General features: G+C 41.6%; 1 protein-coding gene across 2 annotated transcripts in view; it reads left to right on the forward strand.

Moving 5' to 3' along the window:
• Positions 1–21,452, forward strand: part of CTCF (CCCTC-binding factor) — an 82,490-nt gene that overhangs the window by 53,098 nt on the left and 7,940 nt on the right. For both annotated transcript variants that reach the window (XM_053699536.1, XM_053699535.1), the window contains exons 9-10: positions 5,275–5,422; positions 21,170–21,334. In XM_053699536.1, coding sequence (XP_053555511.1) covers positions 5,275–5,422; positions 21,170–21,334 — 313 coding nt within the window. The remainder of the gene's footprint in view (positions 1–5,274; positions 5,423–21,169; positions 21,335–21,452) is intronic.

The following is a 21,452-nucleotide window of genomic DNA, read 5'->3' on the forward strand; positions in this document are numbered from 1 at the left end:
CATTCAAAGTGTATATTTTTTAAATGTTGACACCCCAAGGTATTGTATATGGTGTGCTTTGATGCCTTTGAAGCAACCGTTTTAGCCCAAAAAATTGGAGAAAGTGTATGGTGGTAATTTTTCAATTTTCATTTTTACAGACACATTGCTTTTTGACTATAATTTAGGAGAGACTGTTGTAAGTTATTACAAAAACATACTTCAGGTTGTTTTCTGCAAGGCACCCTGAGAACACCTATGTCCCCCATGCATAGGTTTGACAGGGGTTTTGGTTAAAAAAAAAACAGGCCCAATTTTAGAAAAAAATAGAGTAGTGAAATGTAAAAATCTGGCACAGTAAAAGTAAAAAAAACAAAAAAACATCTAACTATAAACATAACCAAAAAAAATATATATATATGTAACCGCAAATGTATTTTTTTTTTTAAAAAATTGACCATTGTATGGTACCGCTTGAAGCAGTCCCCAATGCAGAGTGCAGGCTGTCCAGGGCAATCAGGACAGTAATATATGGTGTCCCTTCTCTTCCCCCTCTTGGTACAGACTCTGCATTTTTTTTGTGGTTTCTGCTTTGTGGCATTAGGGGGGATTTTAAAAATAAAATGGGTAGCCCCAACTCTGCTCTCTCCCATCACCGCCCGGGGAGCAGGTGCATCATGGTACAAAATCCCCGTAATAATCTGGAGCTGAAACTGTAAAAAAGTCTTTTTAACTCTGGGGTTTGCTTTTTTGAACAACAAAAAAGCGTTGTGGGTTGCAATCTGCATTAGGTAAATTGCAACCTTTTTGTACCAGGCCCTTGTCTTCCGCATAATTAGATAGGGCTGCAGCAGCTGATCAGCCAGATCAACCCCACCCATATGCCGGTTATAAGACTTGATGCACACTGGCTTCCTTATGATCTCAGCTCTGCCACGTACAGAAACCGCCACCGTCCTCTCTGTGTGGATGGTGGTAAGAAGGTATACATCCTTCTTGTCTCTGTACTTCAGTGCCAACAGCTCCTCTTGGCGCAGAGCTGAGGTCTCCCCCCTTCGTAGCCGGGTGCGTACAAGCTGTCCTGGGAAACCTGCGCGGTTCTTTTTAATTGTACCGCAAGCTACTGTATCAAAGCAATACAGTAGCTTGAACAAAAGGACACTTGTATAAAAATTGTCTAAGTACAAGTGATACCCTTTGTTCATTAGGGGTAATATCAGGTCCCAGACAATCTTGCCAGTGGTTCCCATATGTTCTGGGCAACCTGGAGGGTCAAGGTGGCTATCCTTTCCCTCATACACCCGGAAGTCCTGAGTATACCCAGTCTCGCTGTCACAGAGCTTATACACCTTTACCCCATATCTGGAGCGTTTGGAAGGAATATACTGCTTGAATCCCAGCCTTCCCTTATACTTCATTAGGGATTCATCAACGCATATATTCCTTCCAGGTGTATAAGCCTCTGCAAACCTGGCAGAAAAGTGGGTTATCAGGGGGCGGATTTTATACAGCCTGTCAAATTGGGGATGCTCCCTAGGGGGGCACAGGCTGTTGTCGCTGAAGTGCATGAAATGCAGAATCATTTCATACCTCTTCCTCGACATAGTCTGGGAGAAAATGGGGGTAGAGCAGATGGGGCTAGTACTCCAGTAGGAGCGAATGGAGGGTTTCTTTATGATGCCCATCAGCATAGTCAATGCCCAGAATTTTTTGAATTCTGGCACATTGATGGGGGCCCATTGCTGCTTTGCCAAATATGTTCCAGGCTTTGCAGCACGGAACTGATGGGCATATAAATTAGTTTGGGCGACAATGTTCCCCAATATATCATCGCCCAGAAACACTTCCAGAAACTGCTGGGGGCTAAAACCTGCCACATCTATATTTATGCCAGCATTTGCTGTGAAGGGTGGGATATCTGGCCTCTGGAGATGAGGCGTTACCCACTCTTCAGCAGCAATGGCAGCAACACGCCTCCTTCTGGCAGGGGGGCTAGCAGGGGGGCTGGCAGGGGGGCTAGCAGCCACTGATACATCACTATCAGTTGAGACTGCATCTAGTGATGTATCTGAGCACATGGCAGGGTCAAAATTGGGGTCTGAGTCAGAAATAGAGGCATCTGACTCTGACGCAAGGATGGCATACGCCTCCTCAGCACTATATCTTTTCTGTGACATTTTTGTATCACAGAAAACAATTACTAAAAAAAATTAAATTAACTAAATTAATTAACTAAATTAACTAGCAAAAAAGTACAGCTATGCTACTGCCAGTGATTTATAGCGATCACTGGCAAGCTAGAGGTTAATGGCTCTGAAAATTAAATTAAATTAACTAAATTAATTAACTAAATTAACTAGCAAAAAAGTGCACCTTTGCTACTGCCAGTGATATATAGCGATCACTGGCAAGCTAGGGGTTAATGGCTCTGAAAATTAAATTAAATTAACTAAATGTTTCTGAAAAGAGCCTTTGGGTTTTTAAAAAATTACAACAACAAAATTAACCCCTAAAAAAATGCACAGACAGCAAAATGCAGCAAAAAAAAAAAGTGCACCTTTGCTACTGCCAGTGATATATAGCGATCACTGGCAAGCTAGGGGTTAATGGCTCTGAAAATTAAATTAAATTAACTAAATGTTTCTGAAAAGAGCCTTTGGGTTTTTAAAAAATTACAACAACAAAATTAACCCCTAAAAAAATGCACAGACAGCAAAATGCAGCAAAAAAAAAAGTGCACCTTTGCTACTGCCAGTGATATATAGCGATCACTGGCAAGCTAAGGGTTAATGGCTCTGAAAATTAAATTAAATTAACTAAATGTTTCTGAAAAGAGCCTTTGGGTTTTTAAAAAATTACAACAACAAAATTAACCCCTAAAAAAATGCACAGACAGCAAAATGCAGCAAAAAAAAAGTGCACCTTTGCTACTGCCAGTGATATATAGCGATCACTGGCAAGCTAGGGGTTAATGGCTCTGAAAATTAAATTAAATTAACTAAATGTTTCTGAAAAGAGCCTTTGGGTTTTTTAAAAATTACAACAACAAAATTAACCCCTAAAAAAACGCACAGACAGCAAAATGCAGCAAAAAAAAAGTGCACCTATGTTACTGCCAGTGATATATAGTGATCACTGGCAAGCTAGGGGTTAATGGCTCTGAAAAGAGCCTTTGGTTCTATATTTTTTAACAAATAAAAGAAATAAATCTCTCTCTCTCTCTGCTAAATACAGGTCTCTCTCTCTCTCCAACAAAATGGCAAGTGAGGAGAGGGAGGGAGATCCACACTGATCATAGTCAATATTTACAAATATTGACATGATCAGACAAATGGGGTATTTTATTATTATTTTTTTTTTTAGGGTGGGAGGCTCAGATTGGGTGACCCTAGCTTGCCCCTATGATGATGCAGGCTAGGGACACCCCCAGAGGCCCCATGATGCACTGGGCATCGCCATCTTGGATGCCTAGTGAAGGGGGAGGGGGGGGGCTATTTAGGGCTTTTTTTTTTTTTATTATTTTTATTTTAATTTATAACTAACTAAGTGCCTCGACCCACCGAGGCACTTAGCAAACAAGCAGAGCATCGGAAGCGTGTCCGATCGCTTCCGATGCTCTGAAACACTGCCGGGCTCCACGTGGAGCGAAACCGGAAGTGATCACTCGTGGGGGAGTGATCAATCCGGTCCCGGCACTCGGGAACAGTATTGCAGGATGCCTAGACCTCAAGGCAAGCCTGCAATACTGTTAGAGCAGCTGGAAGCGATTTCGATCGCTTCCAGTGCTCTGTTAAACCGACGACGTATGCCATACGTCCTCGGTCGTTAAGTGCTTTTTTTTTGAGGATGTATGGCATACGTCGTCGGTCGTTAAGGGGTTAATAGCAAACAATTTTTTTTCCTGGTGAAGGAGCATTTAGAAACTATGTGTAGCCACTACCCACAGCAAGATAAGAGAGCTACCATTAAAAAAACTTAGGTCACATGATTTAAAAATTAAGTTAAAGTAATAAAGGGTAAAATTATTTTTAAATTATGAATACATATTGCAATGTTTTTTTTTAATTATTATTAAAGGGACAGTAAACTTAAAAAATGATGTTCTTTAAAGTGAATGTCTATTTTGATGCTAAAGTCAGAAATGATGGATCTGTCATCCTCCAATCACGGCACCCCCCCCCCCCCCCCCCCCCGGGGAATCGGTGTCTGATTCGAAGCCGTGATGGGAGGAAGCCGGATTCCTCATTTTAGTCCCAGGAAGAGGCTTTGCGACGGGCGGAGGAAGCTGGAGCGGATGTCAAGATTTAAAGGTAAGTATTTTTTCACAACATGAGTGAAATGTAAATTTCGATCAATTAAAGTGCCCCTGTTTTTAATAGAATTTTTAAAAACTGGGCACTTTAGCATCAAAATTTACATTCACTTTAATTCTGCACACAGTGCAGAATTATGTAACATTATCTTAACAGCTTTAAAAATCAAGATTTGAGAGATTTTAGCTGTCAAAGCTGCACTTACCTGGTCTCTTCTCCAGGCTCTTCTGACCAGGTCTTCTTCTTTTTTTTTTTTTTTTTTTTTTTTTTAAGCTTGCGCAAGCTACATTCAGTAGTTCAATAGCATGATCGGGTGCGCTTCGATTAGACAGTGTGCCCCCAAATGGCTTTTGAAAAATACCTGATCAGAAGAGCCTGGAGAGGGAGACCAGTGCAACTTTGACAGCTAAAATCTCTTGATTTTTAAAGCTGTTGCTAAGATAATGTTACATAATTCTGCAATATGTGCAGAATTATAGAACATACTTTTTTAAGTTTACTGTCCCTTTAAGTATAACAAACTGCTTAGTTTTTTTATTACAACAATGAAACACTGTTTTATATCACTTTTAACTATCTCATAATTTGTAAACTCTATTAACAATGCTACATTCCACACTTTAGTGACCCTTTTATCTGTCCCTAATCGTTCTCAGCAGAAGAGATTAAGTAAGGGAAACCTGTTATAACAAGGCAGTGCCAGATACTTTATAGAGACAAAAACTTCAATATTTAATCAACTAATATAATTAAATAAAATATCAAATTTTCTTTGATTTGACTTCATCATTTTATTTAGTGTTTAATGTCCCTATTTTACGAAATTCGTATTCTGCAGCTTAGACTCCTTGGACAGGATATTCTTAGTTAACAGCCTAGTATTGCTGGTTATGTGGTCCCCTTTTAGGATAGGAGGTGAACAATGAATTGCTAATATGCTGGTTAACTACACTAACTTGTTTACAAATTGTTCACATTGTAGAATACAATGTCTCGGCATGCAGATCATTGCACAGGACCAGATGGTACAGATGGTGAAAATGAAGGTGAATGTGAAATAGTCCATAAAAAAGGAAAACGGGGTCGTAAGAGGAAAATGAGATCCAAGAAGGAGGATTCATCTGATAGTGGTAAGATCATTATTTAAGAAAGCCATTAGATAGTTTTTCACTAAGGGCTAGATTACAAAGGGAGCGCTAATTTATCACCTGCTGCCGCTTTGCGGGCGCATGATAAACAGCCATTACTACTGCCCCAAATGTCCTCAAAATAGAGGGTATTATAGTTAAAAATAAAAAAACTACACTAGGCAATTTTAAGTGGTTAAAAACAGCGGGTGTGGGGTGTTGAGATGCCCTTACTGTGTGTTCCCACATAAATATATATGTATATAATTGTATACATATATTTAACATTTGCTGCCATCACTGCGCTACTTACCCCCTTCGCTGCATGAGATTCTCATGCTTGTCACTGCATGAGAACGAGGCTCCCTTTTAAATCTATGAAAGCATGCTCTGGTAATACTCAGCGGAGCGCTAATATCCCTTTCGCCCTAAATGTTTGCCTTTCTGAAATTGATTGTTAGCGACTATTCTTGCCAAGGATCTTTTCTGTATATCCTCTGCAAATGTTAACAAATAATACAAAGCAATATATTTCACCATTTAAACTGGAAAATGCCAAAATTGAAAAGTCCTCAATATGTGAAAATAAATAAAATTTAAAAAAAAATTGTTTACCATTTAACTTGGCTAAACAATTTTTAGTTTAATTTTTCAAGATTATAAGGCATGTGGAACACCACTGTGTTTTTGCTTTTCTTTTGTTAGGGGAGCTGAATGCGCCAAAAACACTGCATCTGTCTTCTTACCTTATTGATCCAACTTATTTGTTTTGCTCAGTGTGTAAGATTTGTGGAGTTCTGTATAAATTTAAGGGATATTAAACCGTATGAGATTGTAATATAAATTTTTTGCTAAACAATATATTTTTTATATTTATTCCACTTTCCTGTCATTTAACTTGGTTTAGTATTTACAGTTTAATATACCATTTAATTGAATGTCTTGGGATATCATATGTAGAGAATTGGAATGTAATTTTATACACATGCACATTTACATAAACCAATAAAATATGTATATTTTGACTTCCCATTTTTTTAATCTAGAAGTTGACAAGTAATGTATTTCCCCTTATGAACAATAAAAAAACAAATACTTTAGAATAACTATTTTGAAACCTGTGATCACTGACACACAAGTTTCTCAATTTGGAACCTATGGGCTGTATCTATCTGCATGTCTGCATCATGCCTCCACATGAAAAATAATTGCCAAATTCGATTGTGAGACTTCACAAAGATGGAAAAGGATCGGTGACCAACTAAAAATCAGTTGAAACACAGTTGCTGCAGTAATCGGGAGGTATAGAACAAGCCATAGTACCACTAATCAGAGCTGCACTGGCCATCCTCCTAAAATGATGCCATAGACAGTGCTCTACTTGCACATTATAGCTCTGAAAAACAGACGGGCAAGTGCTTCAAATTTGACTCAGGGGTTATCAATGGAAATTTAATATTTCTGTGACAGCTCAGACAGTGCAAAGGACATTGCCTGCTCTTCGACCCAAAACTGCCAGATTAAACTTTGCTAACCAGCATGAAAAGAAGCCTGATGAATATTGGAAGCACATTCTTTGGTCAGATGAGACCAAGATGGGGTCCAGCGTGTTTAGGGTGAACCAGGTCAGGATTATTGCAGTGAATGCATAGTCCCAACAGTGAAGCACAGTGGGAATGTGATGATATGGGGCTGCATGAGTGCAAAAAGAGTTGGGGAGATGACATTTATAAATGACACCATGAATGCCTGTGTATATACCAAAATACTGTCTGACAAGATGACTTCCAGTCTCCAGAAGCTAGGCAGAAGAGGAATAATCCAGCATGATGATCCAAATCACACTGCCAAAATCTCGAGTTTCTGAAGAAGACAAAAGTGAAAACTATGACCTGGCCAAGTATGTTGGCTGACTTGAACTCAATAGAACACCTTTGGCGTATTTTTAAGATTAAAGGTAACACAACCCCTTCAACAAAGAACAGCTGATAAAATTTTGTCTCTGAAGAATGGCATAACATCTTTGTGCAACACTGGTAACCTCTATGCTGAAGAGGATTGAGTCTGTCATCACAAATAAAGGTGGACATACAACGTATTAAAAAATATATAAAAGATTTTAAATCTCATTAAAGGAACACTGAACCCAAACTTTTTTCTTTCGTGATTCATATAGAGCATGCAATTTTAAACAACTTTCTAATTTACTCCTATTATCAATTTTTCTTCGTTCTCATGCTTTCTTTATTTGAAAAAGGCATCTAAGCAATTTTTTTTGGTTCAGTACCATGGAAAGCACTTGTTTATTGGTAGGTGAATTTACCCACCAATCAGCAAGAACAACACTGTTCACCAAAAATGGGCCGGCATCTAAATTTACATTCTTGCATTTCAAATAAAGATACCAAGAGAATGAAAATAATTTGATAATAGGCGTAAATTAGAAAGTTGCTTAAAACTGCATGCTCTACCAGATAGAGGTTATAGATGGTATAATAAAAATTTCAATAAATGCCCAAAATGCAGCTTTCCAGCCACAGATATAATACATATGATTTGGGCTTGTCTGAAACTACAACAATTTTGGAGCAAAATAGAATTTTGGCTACTTAAAGTGCTGAAAATAACCCCCCTCGAGCTCACTTTGATGGATATTCTTTTCTTGATAAATAGCAACTCAGCTTCAGAAGAGTCCAGATTGGTAAATTTAATTATTCTTGCTGCCAGGAACTTGATCTTCAAGAAATGGAAGAGTAAATGTTTACCCTCACTTCCGAGAGTAAAGAACAATCTTAAAGGGACACTCAAGTCAAAATTAAACTTCATAATTCAGATACAGCATGCAATTTTATACAGCTTTCCAATTTACTTCCATTAACAAAATGTGCACAGTCTTTTTATATTTACACTTTTTGAGTCACCAACTCCTACTGAGCATGTGCAAGAATTCACAGCATATACGTATATGCATTTGTGATTGGCTGATGGCTGTCACATGATACAGGGGGAGTGGAAATTGGCATAACTTTGCAATTTATTTAACAAAATTCTACCACTCATTTGAAGTTCAGTCTAAGTGCTATTGCATTGTCTTATCATGCATTTGTTGATTATGCAAATCTACAGTGTTGACTGGTCCTTTAAAAAAAACAATACCTAGTTGAACAGTTAGCTACAGATTTGAACTCAGATCGAGAAATACAACTTTTCTTTAAAAAATGGGCTAAATTTATAAAAATATTTACACCTAGCGAAATCAGTTATTTAATTTCACCATTTAGAAATACCGAAATAGTCCTAGGTATTTGGTAGCCAGACTGAGGAATGTATGTATGTGTGTATATGTGTGTGTGTGTGTGTGTGTGAGTATATGTATATATGTATGTATATATGTGTATATATGTGTGTATATATATATATATATATATATATATATTCCTTCACATATTTTTCTTCACAGTTTGCCCTAGCGGAGGGGGGAGGAGAAAGGGAGGGGACTGAGGGCTTTTTTTTTTTTTTTCTCCCCTCCCTCTTGTTTCTTATGTTTTTTTTTTTACTTTTTCAGGATCTCTCACCGGTTTTTGTGATAACCATATTATAAATCACTAGTTTTTTGTTGCTAACAAGTCATAATTATATAAAAACTCCCCAACAATGTACAGTACTCAGATATCTGGAGCTAGCTGCTCTTCAGTTTTACTATTTAAATGATTGATGTTGCGATACTGATGTAATTTTCAGCTTCTCTAGGCTTACATGGACTTGTGTGAAATTAACACTGTGCTGTTTTTTCAAAATTGTGTTAGTTTTTTTTTTGTTTTGTTTTTTTTGCATTGTCTGTACAAAATAAAATATAAAAAAAAAAAAAAACTGCATGCTCTATCTGAATCACGATAGAAAAAAATTTGGTTCAGTGTCCCTTTAATGAAAGATGTACTAACTTGTTGCATTGAGTTCCTATTGTGGGGCCTGTATTTTTTCACACTTGTTGCAGGCTTTTTACGTGTTATGATATATACATAAATTAATGGTATGATTTAAATTTTCTGGGTCTCCTGAGAAAAGAAAGATGTAAAATATTTTAGGTTAGTAACTGAAAAATGGCCTACATTTGGATTCAAAGGGACACACAACCATTTTCTCCAACATTGGTGTGTCCGGTCCACGGCGTCATCCATAACTTGTGGGAATATTCTCCTCCCCAACAGGAAATGGCAAAGAGCACAGCAAAAGCTGTCCATATAGTCCCTCCCAGGCTCCGCCCCCCCAGTCATTCTCTTTGCCGCTCTGAACAAGTAGCATCTCCACGGAGATGGTGAAGAGTATGTGGTGTTTAGTTGTAGTTTTTATTCTACTATCAAGAGTTTGTTATTTTAAAATAGTGCTGGTATGTACTATTTGCTCTGAAACAGAAAAAGATGAAGAGTTCTGTTTGTGAGAGGAGTATGATTTTAGCAGCAGTAACTAAAATCGATTGCTGTTCCCACACAGGACTGATGAGATAACTTCAGTTGGGGGGAGCAGTTGGCAGACTTTTCTGCTTAAGGTAGGACTAGCCATATTTCTAACAAGACTGTGTAATGCTGGAAGGCTGTCATTTTTCCCCTCATGGGGATCGGTAAGCCATTTTCTTAGTCTCAAACAGAATAAAGGGCTTAATATGGGCTATAAAACTGGTAGACACTTTTATGGGCTAGATCGATTGCTTTATTTAGGCATTTTATACAGTTTGATGTTGAAATTCACACTTTATAACTTTGGGGAACGTTTTTTTAAGTCAGGCACTGGTTTAGACACCTTCTCAGTCAGGAAGGGCCTTCTCTGTAGTAGGCAGAGCCTCATTTTCGCGCCATTACTGCGCAGTTACTTTTGAGAGCAATACATGCAGCTGCATGTGTGTGGGTCTGGAATTAGTTGAAAAGGTTCCTAGAAGGCTTCATTTGGTATAGTTTACTCCCCTGGGTTTGGTGAAGTCGCAGCAAAGGCTGGGGCTGGGACTGTAAGGGGGTTAAAACTGTAAAAGGCTCCGGTTTCCACATTTTAAGGGTTAACAGCCTGAAATTTGGGGTGCAATGCTTTGAATGCTTTAAGACACTGTGGTGCAAATTTGGTTAAAATTGAACAATTCCTTCATAGTTTTTCACATATTCAGTAATAAAGTGTGCCCTGTTTAAAATTTAAAGAGACAGTAACGGTTTTGTTTTAAAACGGTTTTTGTACTTTATTGACAAGTTTAAGCCTGTTTAACATGTCTGTGCCTTCAGATAGACTATGTTCTGTGTGTATGGAAGCCAAAGTGTCTCCCCCTTCAAATATGTGTGATAATTGTGCCATAGCGTCCAATCAAAATAAGGACAGTACTGCCACAGATAGTAAAGTTGCCCAAGATGATTCATCAGATGAAGGGAGTAGACATAGTTCTACATCATCTCCTTCTGTGTCTACACCAGTTTTGCCCACGCAGGAGACCCCTAGTACTTCTAGCGCGCCAATGCTTGTTACTATGCAACAATTGACAGCAGTAATGGATAACTCCATAGCAAATATTTTATCCAAAATGCCTGCATTTCAGAGAAAGGGCGATTGCTCTGTTTTAAACACTGTAGAGCAGGAGGGCGCTGATGATAATTGCTCTGTCATACCCTCACACCAATCTGAAGTGGCTATGAGGGAGGTTTTGTCAGATGGGGAAATTTCTGATTCAGGAAGAATTTCTCAGCAGGCAGAACCTGATGTTGTGACATTTAAATTAGAGCATCTCCGTACACTGCTTAAGGAGGTGCTATCTACTCTGGATGATTGTAACAACTTGGTCATCCCAGAAAAATTGTGCAAGATGGACAAGTTCCTAGAGGTCCCGGTGCACCCTGACGCTTTTCCAATACCCAAGCGGGTGGCGGACATAGGGAATAAGGAGTGGGAGAAGCCTGGCATACCTTTTGTCCCTCCTCCTATATTTAAGAAATTATTTCCTATGGTCGACCCCAGAAAGGACTTATGGCAAACAGTCCTTAAGGTCGAGGGGGCAGTTTCTACACTAGCCAAACGCACTTTCATTCCTATTGAGGACAATTGTGCTTTCAAAGATCCTATGGATAAAAAATTGGAGGGTTTGCTTAAAAAGATTTTTGTACAGCAAGGTTACCTCCTTCAACCTATTTCGTGTATTATTCCTGTCACTACAGCAGCGTGGTTCTGGTTCGAAGAACTAGAAAAGTCGCTCAGTAGAGAGACTCCGTATGAGGAGGTTATGGACAGAATTCACGCACTTAAGTTAGCTAATTCCTTTATTTTAGATGCCGCTTTGCAGTTAGCTAGATTAGCAGCGAAAAATTCAGGGTTTGCAATTGTGGCGCGCAGAGCGCTCTGGCTAAAGTCTTGGTCAGCGGATGTATCTTCCAAGACAAAATTGCTTAATATCCCTTTCAAAGGTAAGACCCTCTTTGGGCCAGAATTGAAAGAGATTATTTCAGATATCACTGGGGGTAAGGGCCATGCCCTCCCACAAGATAGGCCTTTCAAGGCTAAGAATAAGTTCAATTTTCGTTCCTTTCGCAATTTCAGGAACGGACCGGCCTCCAACTCTGCAGCCTCTAGACAAGAGGGTAATGCTTCCCAGACCAAACCAGCTTGGAAACCGATGCAAGGCTGGAACAAGGGTAAACAGGCAAAGAAACCTGTTGCTGCTACCAAGACAGCATGAAGGGGTAGCCCCCGATCCAGGACCGGATCTAGTAGAGAGCAGACTCTCTCTCTTTGCTCAGGCCTGGGCAAGAGATGTTCAGGATCCCTGGGCACTAGAAATAGTCTCTCAGGGTTATCTTCTAGAATTCAAGGAACTACCCCCAAGGGGAAGGTTCCACATCTCTCGTTTATCTTCAAACCAAATAAAGAGACAGGCATTCTTACATTGTGTAGAGGACCGGTTAAAAATGGGAGTGATACACCCAGTTCCAACTGTGGAACAAGGACTGGGGTTTTACTCAAATATGTTTGTAGTTCCCAAAAAAGGGGGAACCTTCAAACCAATTCTGGATTTAAAGATTCTAAACAAATTTCTCAGAGTGCCATCGTTCAAAATGGAAACTATTCGAACGATTCTACCTACAATCCAGGAGGGTCAATTTATGACTACCGTGGATCTAAAGGATGCGTATCTACATATTCCTATCCACAAAGATCATCATCCGTTCCTAAGGTTCGCCTTTCTGGACAAACATTGCCAGTTTGTGGCTCTCCCATTCGGGCTAGCCACTGCTCCAAGGATTATCACAAAGGTACTCGGGTCCCTTCTAGCGGTTCTAAGACCAAGGGGCATTGCAGTGGCACCTTACTTGGACAACATTCTAATACAAGCGTCGTCTCTTTCAAAGGCAAAGGCTCACACAGACATCGTTCTGGCCTTTCTCAGATCTCACGGGTGGAAGGTGAACATAGAAAAGAGTTCCCTGTCTCAGTCAACAATAATAGATTCTTTAGAAATGAAGATTTTCCTGACATATGTCAGAAAGTCAAAGCTTCTAAACGCTTGTCAAGTTCTTCACTCTGTTCTACGGCCTTCCATAGCTCAGTGCATGGAAGTAGTCGGGTTGATGGTTGCAGCAATGGACATAGTTCCTTTTGCGCGAATTCATCTAAGACCATTACAACTGTGCATGCTGAAACAGTGGAATGGGGACTATACAGACTTGTCTCCAGTGATTCAAGTAGATCAGAAGACCAGAGACTCACTCCGTTGGTGGCTGACCCAGGATCACCTGTCCCAGGGAATGAGCTTCCGCAGACCAGAGTGGGTCATCGTCACGGCCGACGCCAGTCTATTAGGCTGGGGCGCGGTCTGGAATTCCCTGAAAGCTCAGTGTCTATGGTCCAGGGAAGAGTCTCTTCTCCCGATAAACATTCTGGAACTGAGAGCGATATTCAATGCTCTCAGGGCTTGGCCTCAACTAGCAAAGGCCAGATTCATAAGATTCCAATCAGACAACATGACGACTGTTGCTTACATCAATCATCAGGGGGGAACAAGGAGTTCCCTGGCGATGAGAGAGGTGACCAAAATCATCAAATGGGTGGAGGATCACTCCTGCCACCTATATGCGATCCACATCCCAGGAGTGGAAAACTGGGAGGCGGATTATCTGAGTCGTCAGACCTTCCATCCGGGGGAGTGGGAACTCCACCCGGAGGTATTTGCCCAATTGATCCAATTATGGGGCTTTCCAGACATGGATCTGATGGCGTCTCGTCAGAACTTCAAGGTTCCTTGCTACGGGTCCAGATCCAGGGATCCCAAGGCGACTCTAGTGGATGCATTAGTGGCGCCTTGGACCTTCAACCTAGCTTATGCGTTTCCACCGTTCCCTCTCATTCCCAGGTTGGTAGCCAGGATCAAACAGGAGAAGGCCTCAGTGATTTTGATAGCTCCTGCGTGGCCACGCAGGACTTGGTATGCAGACCTGGTGAATATGTCATCGGCTCCACCATGGAAGCTACCTTTGAGACAGGATCTTCTAGTACAGGGTCCATTCGAACATCCAAATCTAGTTTCTCTCCAGCTGACGGCTTGGAAATTGAACGCTTGATGTTATCTAAGCGCGGGTTTTCGGACTCTGTGATAGATACTCTGGTACAAGCCAGAAAACCTGTGACTAGAAAGATTTACCATAAAATATGGAAAACATATATCTGTTGGTGTGAATCCAAGGGATTCTCATGGAGTAAGATTAAAATTCCTAGGATCCTTTCCTTTCTCCAAGAAGTTTTGGATAAGGGATTATCAGCGAGTTCTCTAAAAGGACAGATTTCTGCTTTATCTGTCTTGTTACACAAACGACTTGCAGCTGTGCCAGATGTTCAAGCTTTTGTTCAGGATCAAGCCTGTTTACAGACCTTTGACTCCTCCCTGGAGTCTAAATTTAGTTCTTTCAGTTCTTCAAGGGGTTCCGTTTGAACCCTTACACTCCATAGATATCAAGTTGTTATCTTGGAAAGTTCTGTTTTTGGTTGCTATTTCTTCTGCGAGAAGAGTTTCTGAATTATCTGCTCTGCAGTGTAATCCGCCCTATCTGGTGTTTCATTCAGATAAGGTTGTTTTACGTACTAAACCTGGTTTCCTTCCAGAAGTTGTTTCCAACAAGAATATTAACCAGGAAATAGTTGTGCCTTCTTTGTGCCCGAATCCAGTTTCAAAGAAGGAACGTTTGTTACACAATTTAGATGTAGTCCGTGCTTTAAAGTTCTATTTAGAAGCAACAAAGGATTTCAGACAAACGTCTTCTCTTTTTGTCGTTTATTCTGGCAAGAGGAGAGGTCAAAAAGCTACTGCTACCTCTCTTTCCTTTTGGCTGAAAAGCATCATCCGATTGGCTTATGAGACTGCCGGACGGCAGCCTCCTGAACGAATCACAGCTCACTCTACTAGGGCTGTGGCTTCCTCATGGGCCTTCAAGAACGAGGCTTCTGTTGATCAGATATGTAAGGCAGCGACTTGGTCTTCTCTGCACACTTTTGCCAAATTCTACAAATTTGATAATTTTGCTTCTTCGGAGGCTATTTTTGGGAGAAAGGTTTTGCAAGCCGTGGTGCCTTCTGTTTTGGTAACCTGATTGGCTCCCTCCCTTCATCCGTGTCCTAAAGCTTTAGTATTGGTTCCCACAAGTTATGGATGACGCCGTGGACCGGACACACCAATGTTGGAGAAAACAGAATTTATGCTTACCTGATAAATTACTTTCTCCAACGGTGTGTCCGGCCCACGGCCCGCCCGGTTTTTTTAATCAGGTTTGATAAATTTCTTTCTTTAACTACAGTCACCACGGCACCCTATAGTTTCTCCTTTTTTTCTCCTGTCAGTCGGTCGAATGACTGGGGGGGCGGAGCCTGGGAGGGACTATATGGACAGCTTTTGCTGTGCTCTTTGCCATTTCCTGTTGGGGAGGAGAATATTCCCACAAGTTATGGATGACGCCGTGGACCAGACACACCGTTGGAGAAAGTAATTTATCAGGTAAGCATAAATTCTGTTTTTCCTTCTTAATATGAGGAAAGTCCACGGCATCATTCCTTACTGTTGGAAATACTGAACCTGGCCACCAGGAGGAGGCAAAGACACCCCAGCCAAAGGCTTAAATACTCTCCCCCCCAATCCCTTTATACCCAAATCATTCTTTGCCTTTCGTCACAGGAGGATGGCAGAGAAGTATCAGAAGATTCGGAGTAGTACCCTGTGAAGGGTATCTACCCTTCAAAATGGGACTGGAGTTTTAAGTAGCATTGTCAACCTCTTAGTGAGAGCATTGACGAAAGTTAGGGTCTCGAGATGCAGGGAGAGTCTTTCTGCGAACCCATCCAGACTCGTATTAACAGCTCCTAAGCAATCGGTGTTGATGAGTTTCACTGCCTGCTTCAATCACTCAAGTCCATGTCAGGAGCGATGCTTTGAGAGCCTGTGTTTCTGTTCCACGGCATAGTTTAATTTTTTTTTTTTTTAATACAAATATGATACCGCAAGAAGACAGGGTCACAGTGTGGCTCCTTTTATCTGTATGGAATCAAGGCTTAATATCCCCAGAGAGGGATTATTTAACAGGGGGAATTAATCACATAATTTTATTTTATGATTATGCTGCGACATGTGAGATGAGGCTCAGGCAGATGTGGGAATGTACAGGTTTTACTTTCGTTTTTGGTAAGCTGCACAGCCTGAAAGACTTGGCGCGCTTTGTCCTATGGCAGGGGCGGTCCTGCATTGCGCACCACGTGACCAGGTGTGGTCACACTGATTTCCTCTTTCCTGACCGTGCGGTTTACAGGAGCCAAAGCGGTTTCTCTGTTGGGCCTGGATCATAGGAGGTAGTGAGTGCCCCAGCCATTGGGGGTATAAAGGTGCCGTTTTATCTTATTAGCAATTGTCTACTTTATATGCGCAAGCTAGGGCGGATTCTGATGTGTTAGAGGGTACTCCCTCTTTACCGAAGTCCTAATACCTGTCTATATTGTTAGGCTACGGAATACCCGTCTGCTCAATTATGTTCCTCATGCCTTGATAATGTAATCATGTCAAAGTAAGTTAATATGTTTAGTACCTCTGAGGAGTCTCCGTCCCATGAAGTGCGCACCCTACAGTCCTCTCCCAATACACATGCAGCTTCCCGTAGCACTCCTAAACCTCCATCTGGAGGGGCCCTTTTACCGCTAGACTTTGCTAAGCAGTTACAAACGGCAGTGTCTGCGGCCTTTAGTGCTTTACCTCGACCTGCTAAGCGCAAGCAAAAGGTCAAATATTGCTATACTTCCCAGGTGTCATCTGATACTAGATTATCCGCTGATGAAGACGCCTCTGATACTTCAGAGGATGCTCTTTCTGGGTCGGAATCTGCTGCTTCTAAGCCTCCAGCTGCGGAGGAACCAGACTTTAGATATAGGATTGAACATTTACGCTTTCTGCTAAAGGAAGCTTTAGCTACTTTAGAGGTCCCAGAGCCTAAATTGCTTGAGGAACCTTTGATTCCTAAATTAGTTAAGGTCTACGAGGACAGGGTTGTACCACAGACTTTCCTGGTTCCCGTAAAGATGGCGAACATTATTAAGACTAAATGGGACTTGGTTCTTCATTTTCCCCTTCTTCCTTTAAAAAATTATTCCCGGTTTCTCAATTGGAGTTGTGGGGTTTCATCCTCAAGGTGGAGGGCGCTATTTCCACGATTGCTAAGCGTTCTACTATCCCACTTGCGGGTAGTTTGTCGTTTAAAGAACCCATGGATAAAAAGATAGAAACTCTGTTAAGAAAGATGTTTCAACATACAGATATTTGTTTTAACCGACAGCAGCTGTTGCTGGAACGGCTACCTACTGGTGCGACTCCCTATCTGAGTTGATCGAGGTGGAGGGTCCCCTCGACATAATCCAAGAAAGAATAAAGGCCTTAAGGGTAGCTATTTCTTTTATTTATGATGCAAATATGCAGATTGTTTGCCTGAATGCTAAGGCTTCAGGTTTTTCTGTTCAAGCCCGTAGGGCTCTAAGACTGAAGTCCTGGTCTGCGGAGATGACTTCAAAGTCGAGACTTCTTTCTCTTACATTTAAGGAAAAGATTCTATTTGGTCCAGGCCTGGACTCTATTTCCACGGTTACAGGAGGCAAGGGTGCCTTTTAACCGCAGGATAAGAACAAACCTAAAAGACAAGGTCCTAATTTTCAGTCGGAAAAATCCCAACGTCAGCAGCCCTTCGCAAAGCCCGAGCAATCTAAGGGGACTTGGTAGCTGGCTCAGTCCTGGAATAAGTCCAAGCAAAACAAGAACACTGCTGAGACAAAGTCGGCATGAATGAGCGGCCCCCGATTTGGCTATGGATTCTAGTAGGGGGCAGACTATAGCTCTTTTTGGACGCTTGGTTTGGGGACGTGCAAGACCCGTGGGTCCTGGAGGTCATCGCTCAGGGATACAGGATAGGTTTCAAGTCTCATCCACCTAGGGGCAGATTTCTCTTGCCAAACCTGTCTTCAGGGCCAGAAAAATGAGCAGCCTTTCTGGGGTGCGTGAGGGATCTATCCTCCCTATGAGTCATTGTCCCAGTTCCTCTTGCGGAAAGAGGTCTGGGATACTATTCAAACCTCTTTGTGGTCCCTTCCGCCCTAAAGTGTTTAAACAATTTTCTATCTGTCCCCTCATTCAAGATGGAGACATTAAGGTCCATCCTTAGTTCAGGAAGGGCAGTTCATGACCACGATCTGAAGGATGCTTACCTTCACGTTCTTATTCACAAAGAACACTTCAAGCGCCTTAGGTTTGCGTTCCTGGACCAACACTTCAGTTTATTGCACTGCCGTTTGGTCTGGCTACTGCCCCAAGTTTTTACCAAGGTTCTGGGGGCTCTGCTGGCAGTGGCCAGAACCAGAGGTATAGCAGTAGTACCATACTTGGACGACATTATGGTTCACGCACCATCCTGGCGTCTGGCAGTGGACCATTCGAAAGATCTTCTACTTCGATCTCATGGATGGAAGATAAACTAAGAAAAGAGTTATCTTACTCCCAGTACCAGGGTTGAATTCCTGGGTATTATAATAGCGTCTATATCCATGAGGATATTCCTTACAGACCAGAGACTTCGCAAGCTAACTTCCGCTTGTCTTGCCCTTCGGACCTCCTTCAGGCCTTCTGTGGCTCGGTGTATGGAGGTGATTGGTCTCATGGTGTCCTGCATGGACATCCATTCTTTTTGCCAGGTTTCATCTAAGACCACTTCAGCTGTACATGCTGAGACAGTGGAACGGCGATCATTCGGATCTATCTCAACAGATTCTCTGGACAACCGGTTGAGAGAATTGCTCTCTGTGTCTCTGTCCAGATCACCTGTCCCAAGGGACATCCATCTTGAGACCATCCTGGAAGATTGTGACTACGGACGCAAGTCTGTCAGGATGGGGAGCTGTTTGGGGTGCCAGGAAGGCACATGGCCTGTGGACTCAAGAGGAATCTCCTCCCTATCGACGTTTTGGAACTTCAAGCATTCTTCAGTGCTCTGAAGGCTTGGCCTCTTCTGGGTTCGTCCCAGTTGATCAGATTCCAATCGGGCAACATAACCTTGGTGGCTTACATCAACCATCGGGGGGGGACAAGGAGATCCCTAGCAATGAGGGCAGTATCTCAGATTCTGGAATGGGCGGAGGCCCACAACTGCTCGCTGTCAGCTGTCCACATTCCGAGTGTGGACAACTGGGAAGTGGATTTAGTCAGCAGACAATCCTTTCATCCGGGAGAATGGTCTCTCCATCGTGGACCTGGTGGGGATGTCCTCATCTCCTCCATGGAGGTTACCTTGTTGCAGGGATCTGCTGGAACAGGGTCCCTTTGTTCATCAAATCTAGATTCTCTGAGGCTGACTGTGTGGAGATTGAACGCTTAGTCTTGGCCAGGAGAGGTTTCTCTGAGAGGGTTATTGATGCTCTCATTCAGGCTCGTAAGCCTGTTACTCATCGCATCTACCATAAGGTGTGGCAAGCTTACTTGATCTGTTGTGAAGACCGTGGTTTCGCCTGGCATAAGGTCGAGGCTGCCAGGATTCTTTCCTTTCTCCAGGAGGGTCTGGAGAAGGGCCTTTCTGCCAGTTCCCTGAGGGAACAGATTTCGGCCCTTTCTGTTTTGCTGCACAAGAGGCTTGCAGAGCTTCTGGATGTGCAAACCTTCGTTAAGGCTCTGATCAGGACCAGACCGATGTTTAGAACTAACGCTCCACCTTGGAGTTTGAATCTTGTTCTGAAGTTTTTGAAACGTGCTCAGTTTGAGCCTATGCATTTGATTGACATTTAAAATGTTGTCCTGGAATGTTCTTTTTTCTATTGGCTAGTGTGTCGGCACGCCCAGTTTCTGAAATGGCTGCCTTGCAGTGTGAACCCTCCTATCTAGTGTTTCACACTGATATGGCTGTCCTACGTACCCGCTTGGGTTTTTTTCCTAAGGTGGTGTCTGATCGTAACATCAATCAGGAGATTGTGGTTCCTTCCTCATGTCCTAATCCTTCGAAGGAACGTTTACTTCTTCCTTGTTTATCTACTCTGGGAAACGTAAGGGTCTTGAAGGCCTCTTTGACTTCCTTATCTTTTTGGTTGAGGAGAGTCATACGCTTAGCTTACGAGTCATCAAGACTTAGACCTCTTCAGAGAATTATGGCTCATTCCACTAGAGCGGTGGCTTCCTCTTGGCTCTTTAAAAACGAGGCATCTATGGATCAGATTTGTAAGGCGGCTACTTGGTCCTCCTTACATACTTTTTCAAAATTTTACAAATTTGTCATTTTTGAAGAAGCTTTTGGGAGAAACTTTTCGCAGGCCCTCAGATTAGGGTCCGCATTTTCTTTTACCCTCTCATTCAGTGTCCTCTAGAGCTTGGGTATAGTTTTCCCAACAGTAAGGAATGATGGCGTGGACTCATATTAGGAGGAAAACATAAATTATGCTTACCTGATAATTTAATTTCCTTCTATATGAGGAAAGTCTACAGCCCCTGCCCGTAAACTCCGATGGGCGGACCAAATTTTTTTTTTTTTCTCTTCCGGCACCATTTATACCCTGATATGTCTCCTACTGTTCCTTTTTCCTTTGGCAGAATGACTGGAGTATGAGGGGAGTTGGGGGGGAGTATTTAAGCATTTGGTTTCTTTGCCTCCTCCTGGTGGCCAGGTTCAGTGTTTTCCAACAGTAAGGAATAATGCTGTGGACTCTCCTCATACAGAAGGAAATGAAATTATCAGGTAAGCATAATTTTTTTTTTTTTCCTTTAATGATTTCGGAGCATAGAATTTCAAACAACTTTCCAATTTAACTTCCATTATTTAAATTGATTTCCTTCTCTTTTTGTTGCAAAGCATACATAAGTAGACTCAGGAGCAGCAATGCACTACTGGGAGATAGCTGGGGATTGATGGCTGTACATATATGCCTCTTGTAATTGGTTCACCTGAATTAAGCAAATTTGGTAACAGAATTAAATTGGAAAGTTGTTTAAATTTGTATGTCTATTTATAAATGTGAGCAGCTTCTAAAAAAAGCCCACACTGGGATGGAAATGGCCTAGTGGTTACAGGGTTAATCATGCTGCTTTTCTTGCTTGTTCCAGGTAGGAAAGTCATACCTGATATGGTTTTTCTTAGTTCCATAACTCCATTTTTTTTATGAGGATTATAAATGAGAAAAATGATATATTCCTAAAAGCATTTACTTTAACCTGCTATGTTAAATTAATTTATCTAGAGGAAAATGCTGATCCAGATCTGGATGATGATGATACAGACGAGGATGAAACAACGGTAGAAATAGAAGCTGTGCCAGAGCCAGAAGACACTCTGAGTCCTGTTCCCCCTCCTGCTAAGAAGCGTAGAGGAAGACCCCCAGGGAAAACCAATCAGATAAAGCAAAGTTAGTACCATTGTTTAGATGTTTCATAATCTTGGGGTAATTGTGTTCCTTTTGTTTAGCTCTCTATGTAGTTTTCCATTAAACAAAATTAAAGGAACTCCTTAATGTTCTGTGGGAT

The sequence above is a fragment of the Bombina bombina genome, chromosome 1, assembly GCF_027579735.1.
Source record: "Bombina bombina isolate aBomBom1 chromosome 1, aBomBom1.pri, whole genome shotgun sequence".
NCBI lineage: Eukaryota > Metazoa > Chordata > Amphibia > Anura > Bombinatoridae > Bombina > Bombina bombina.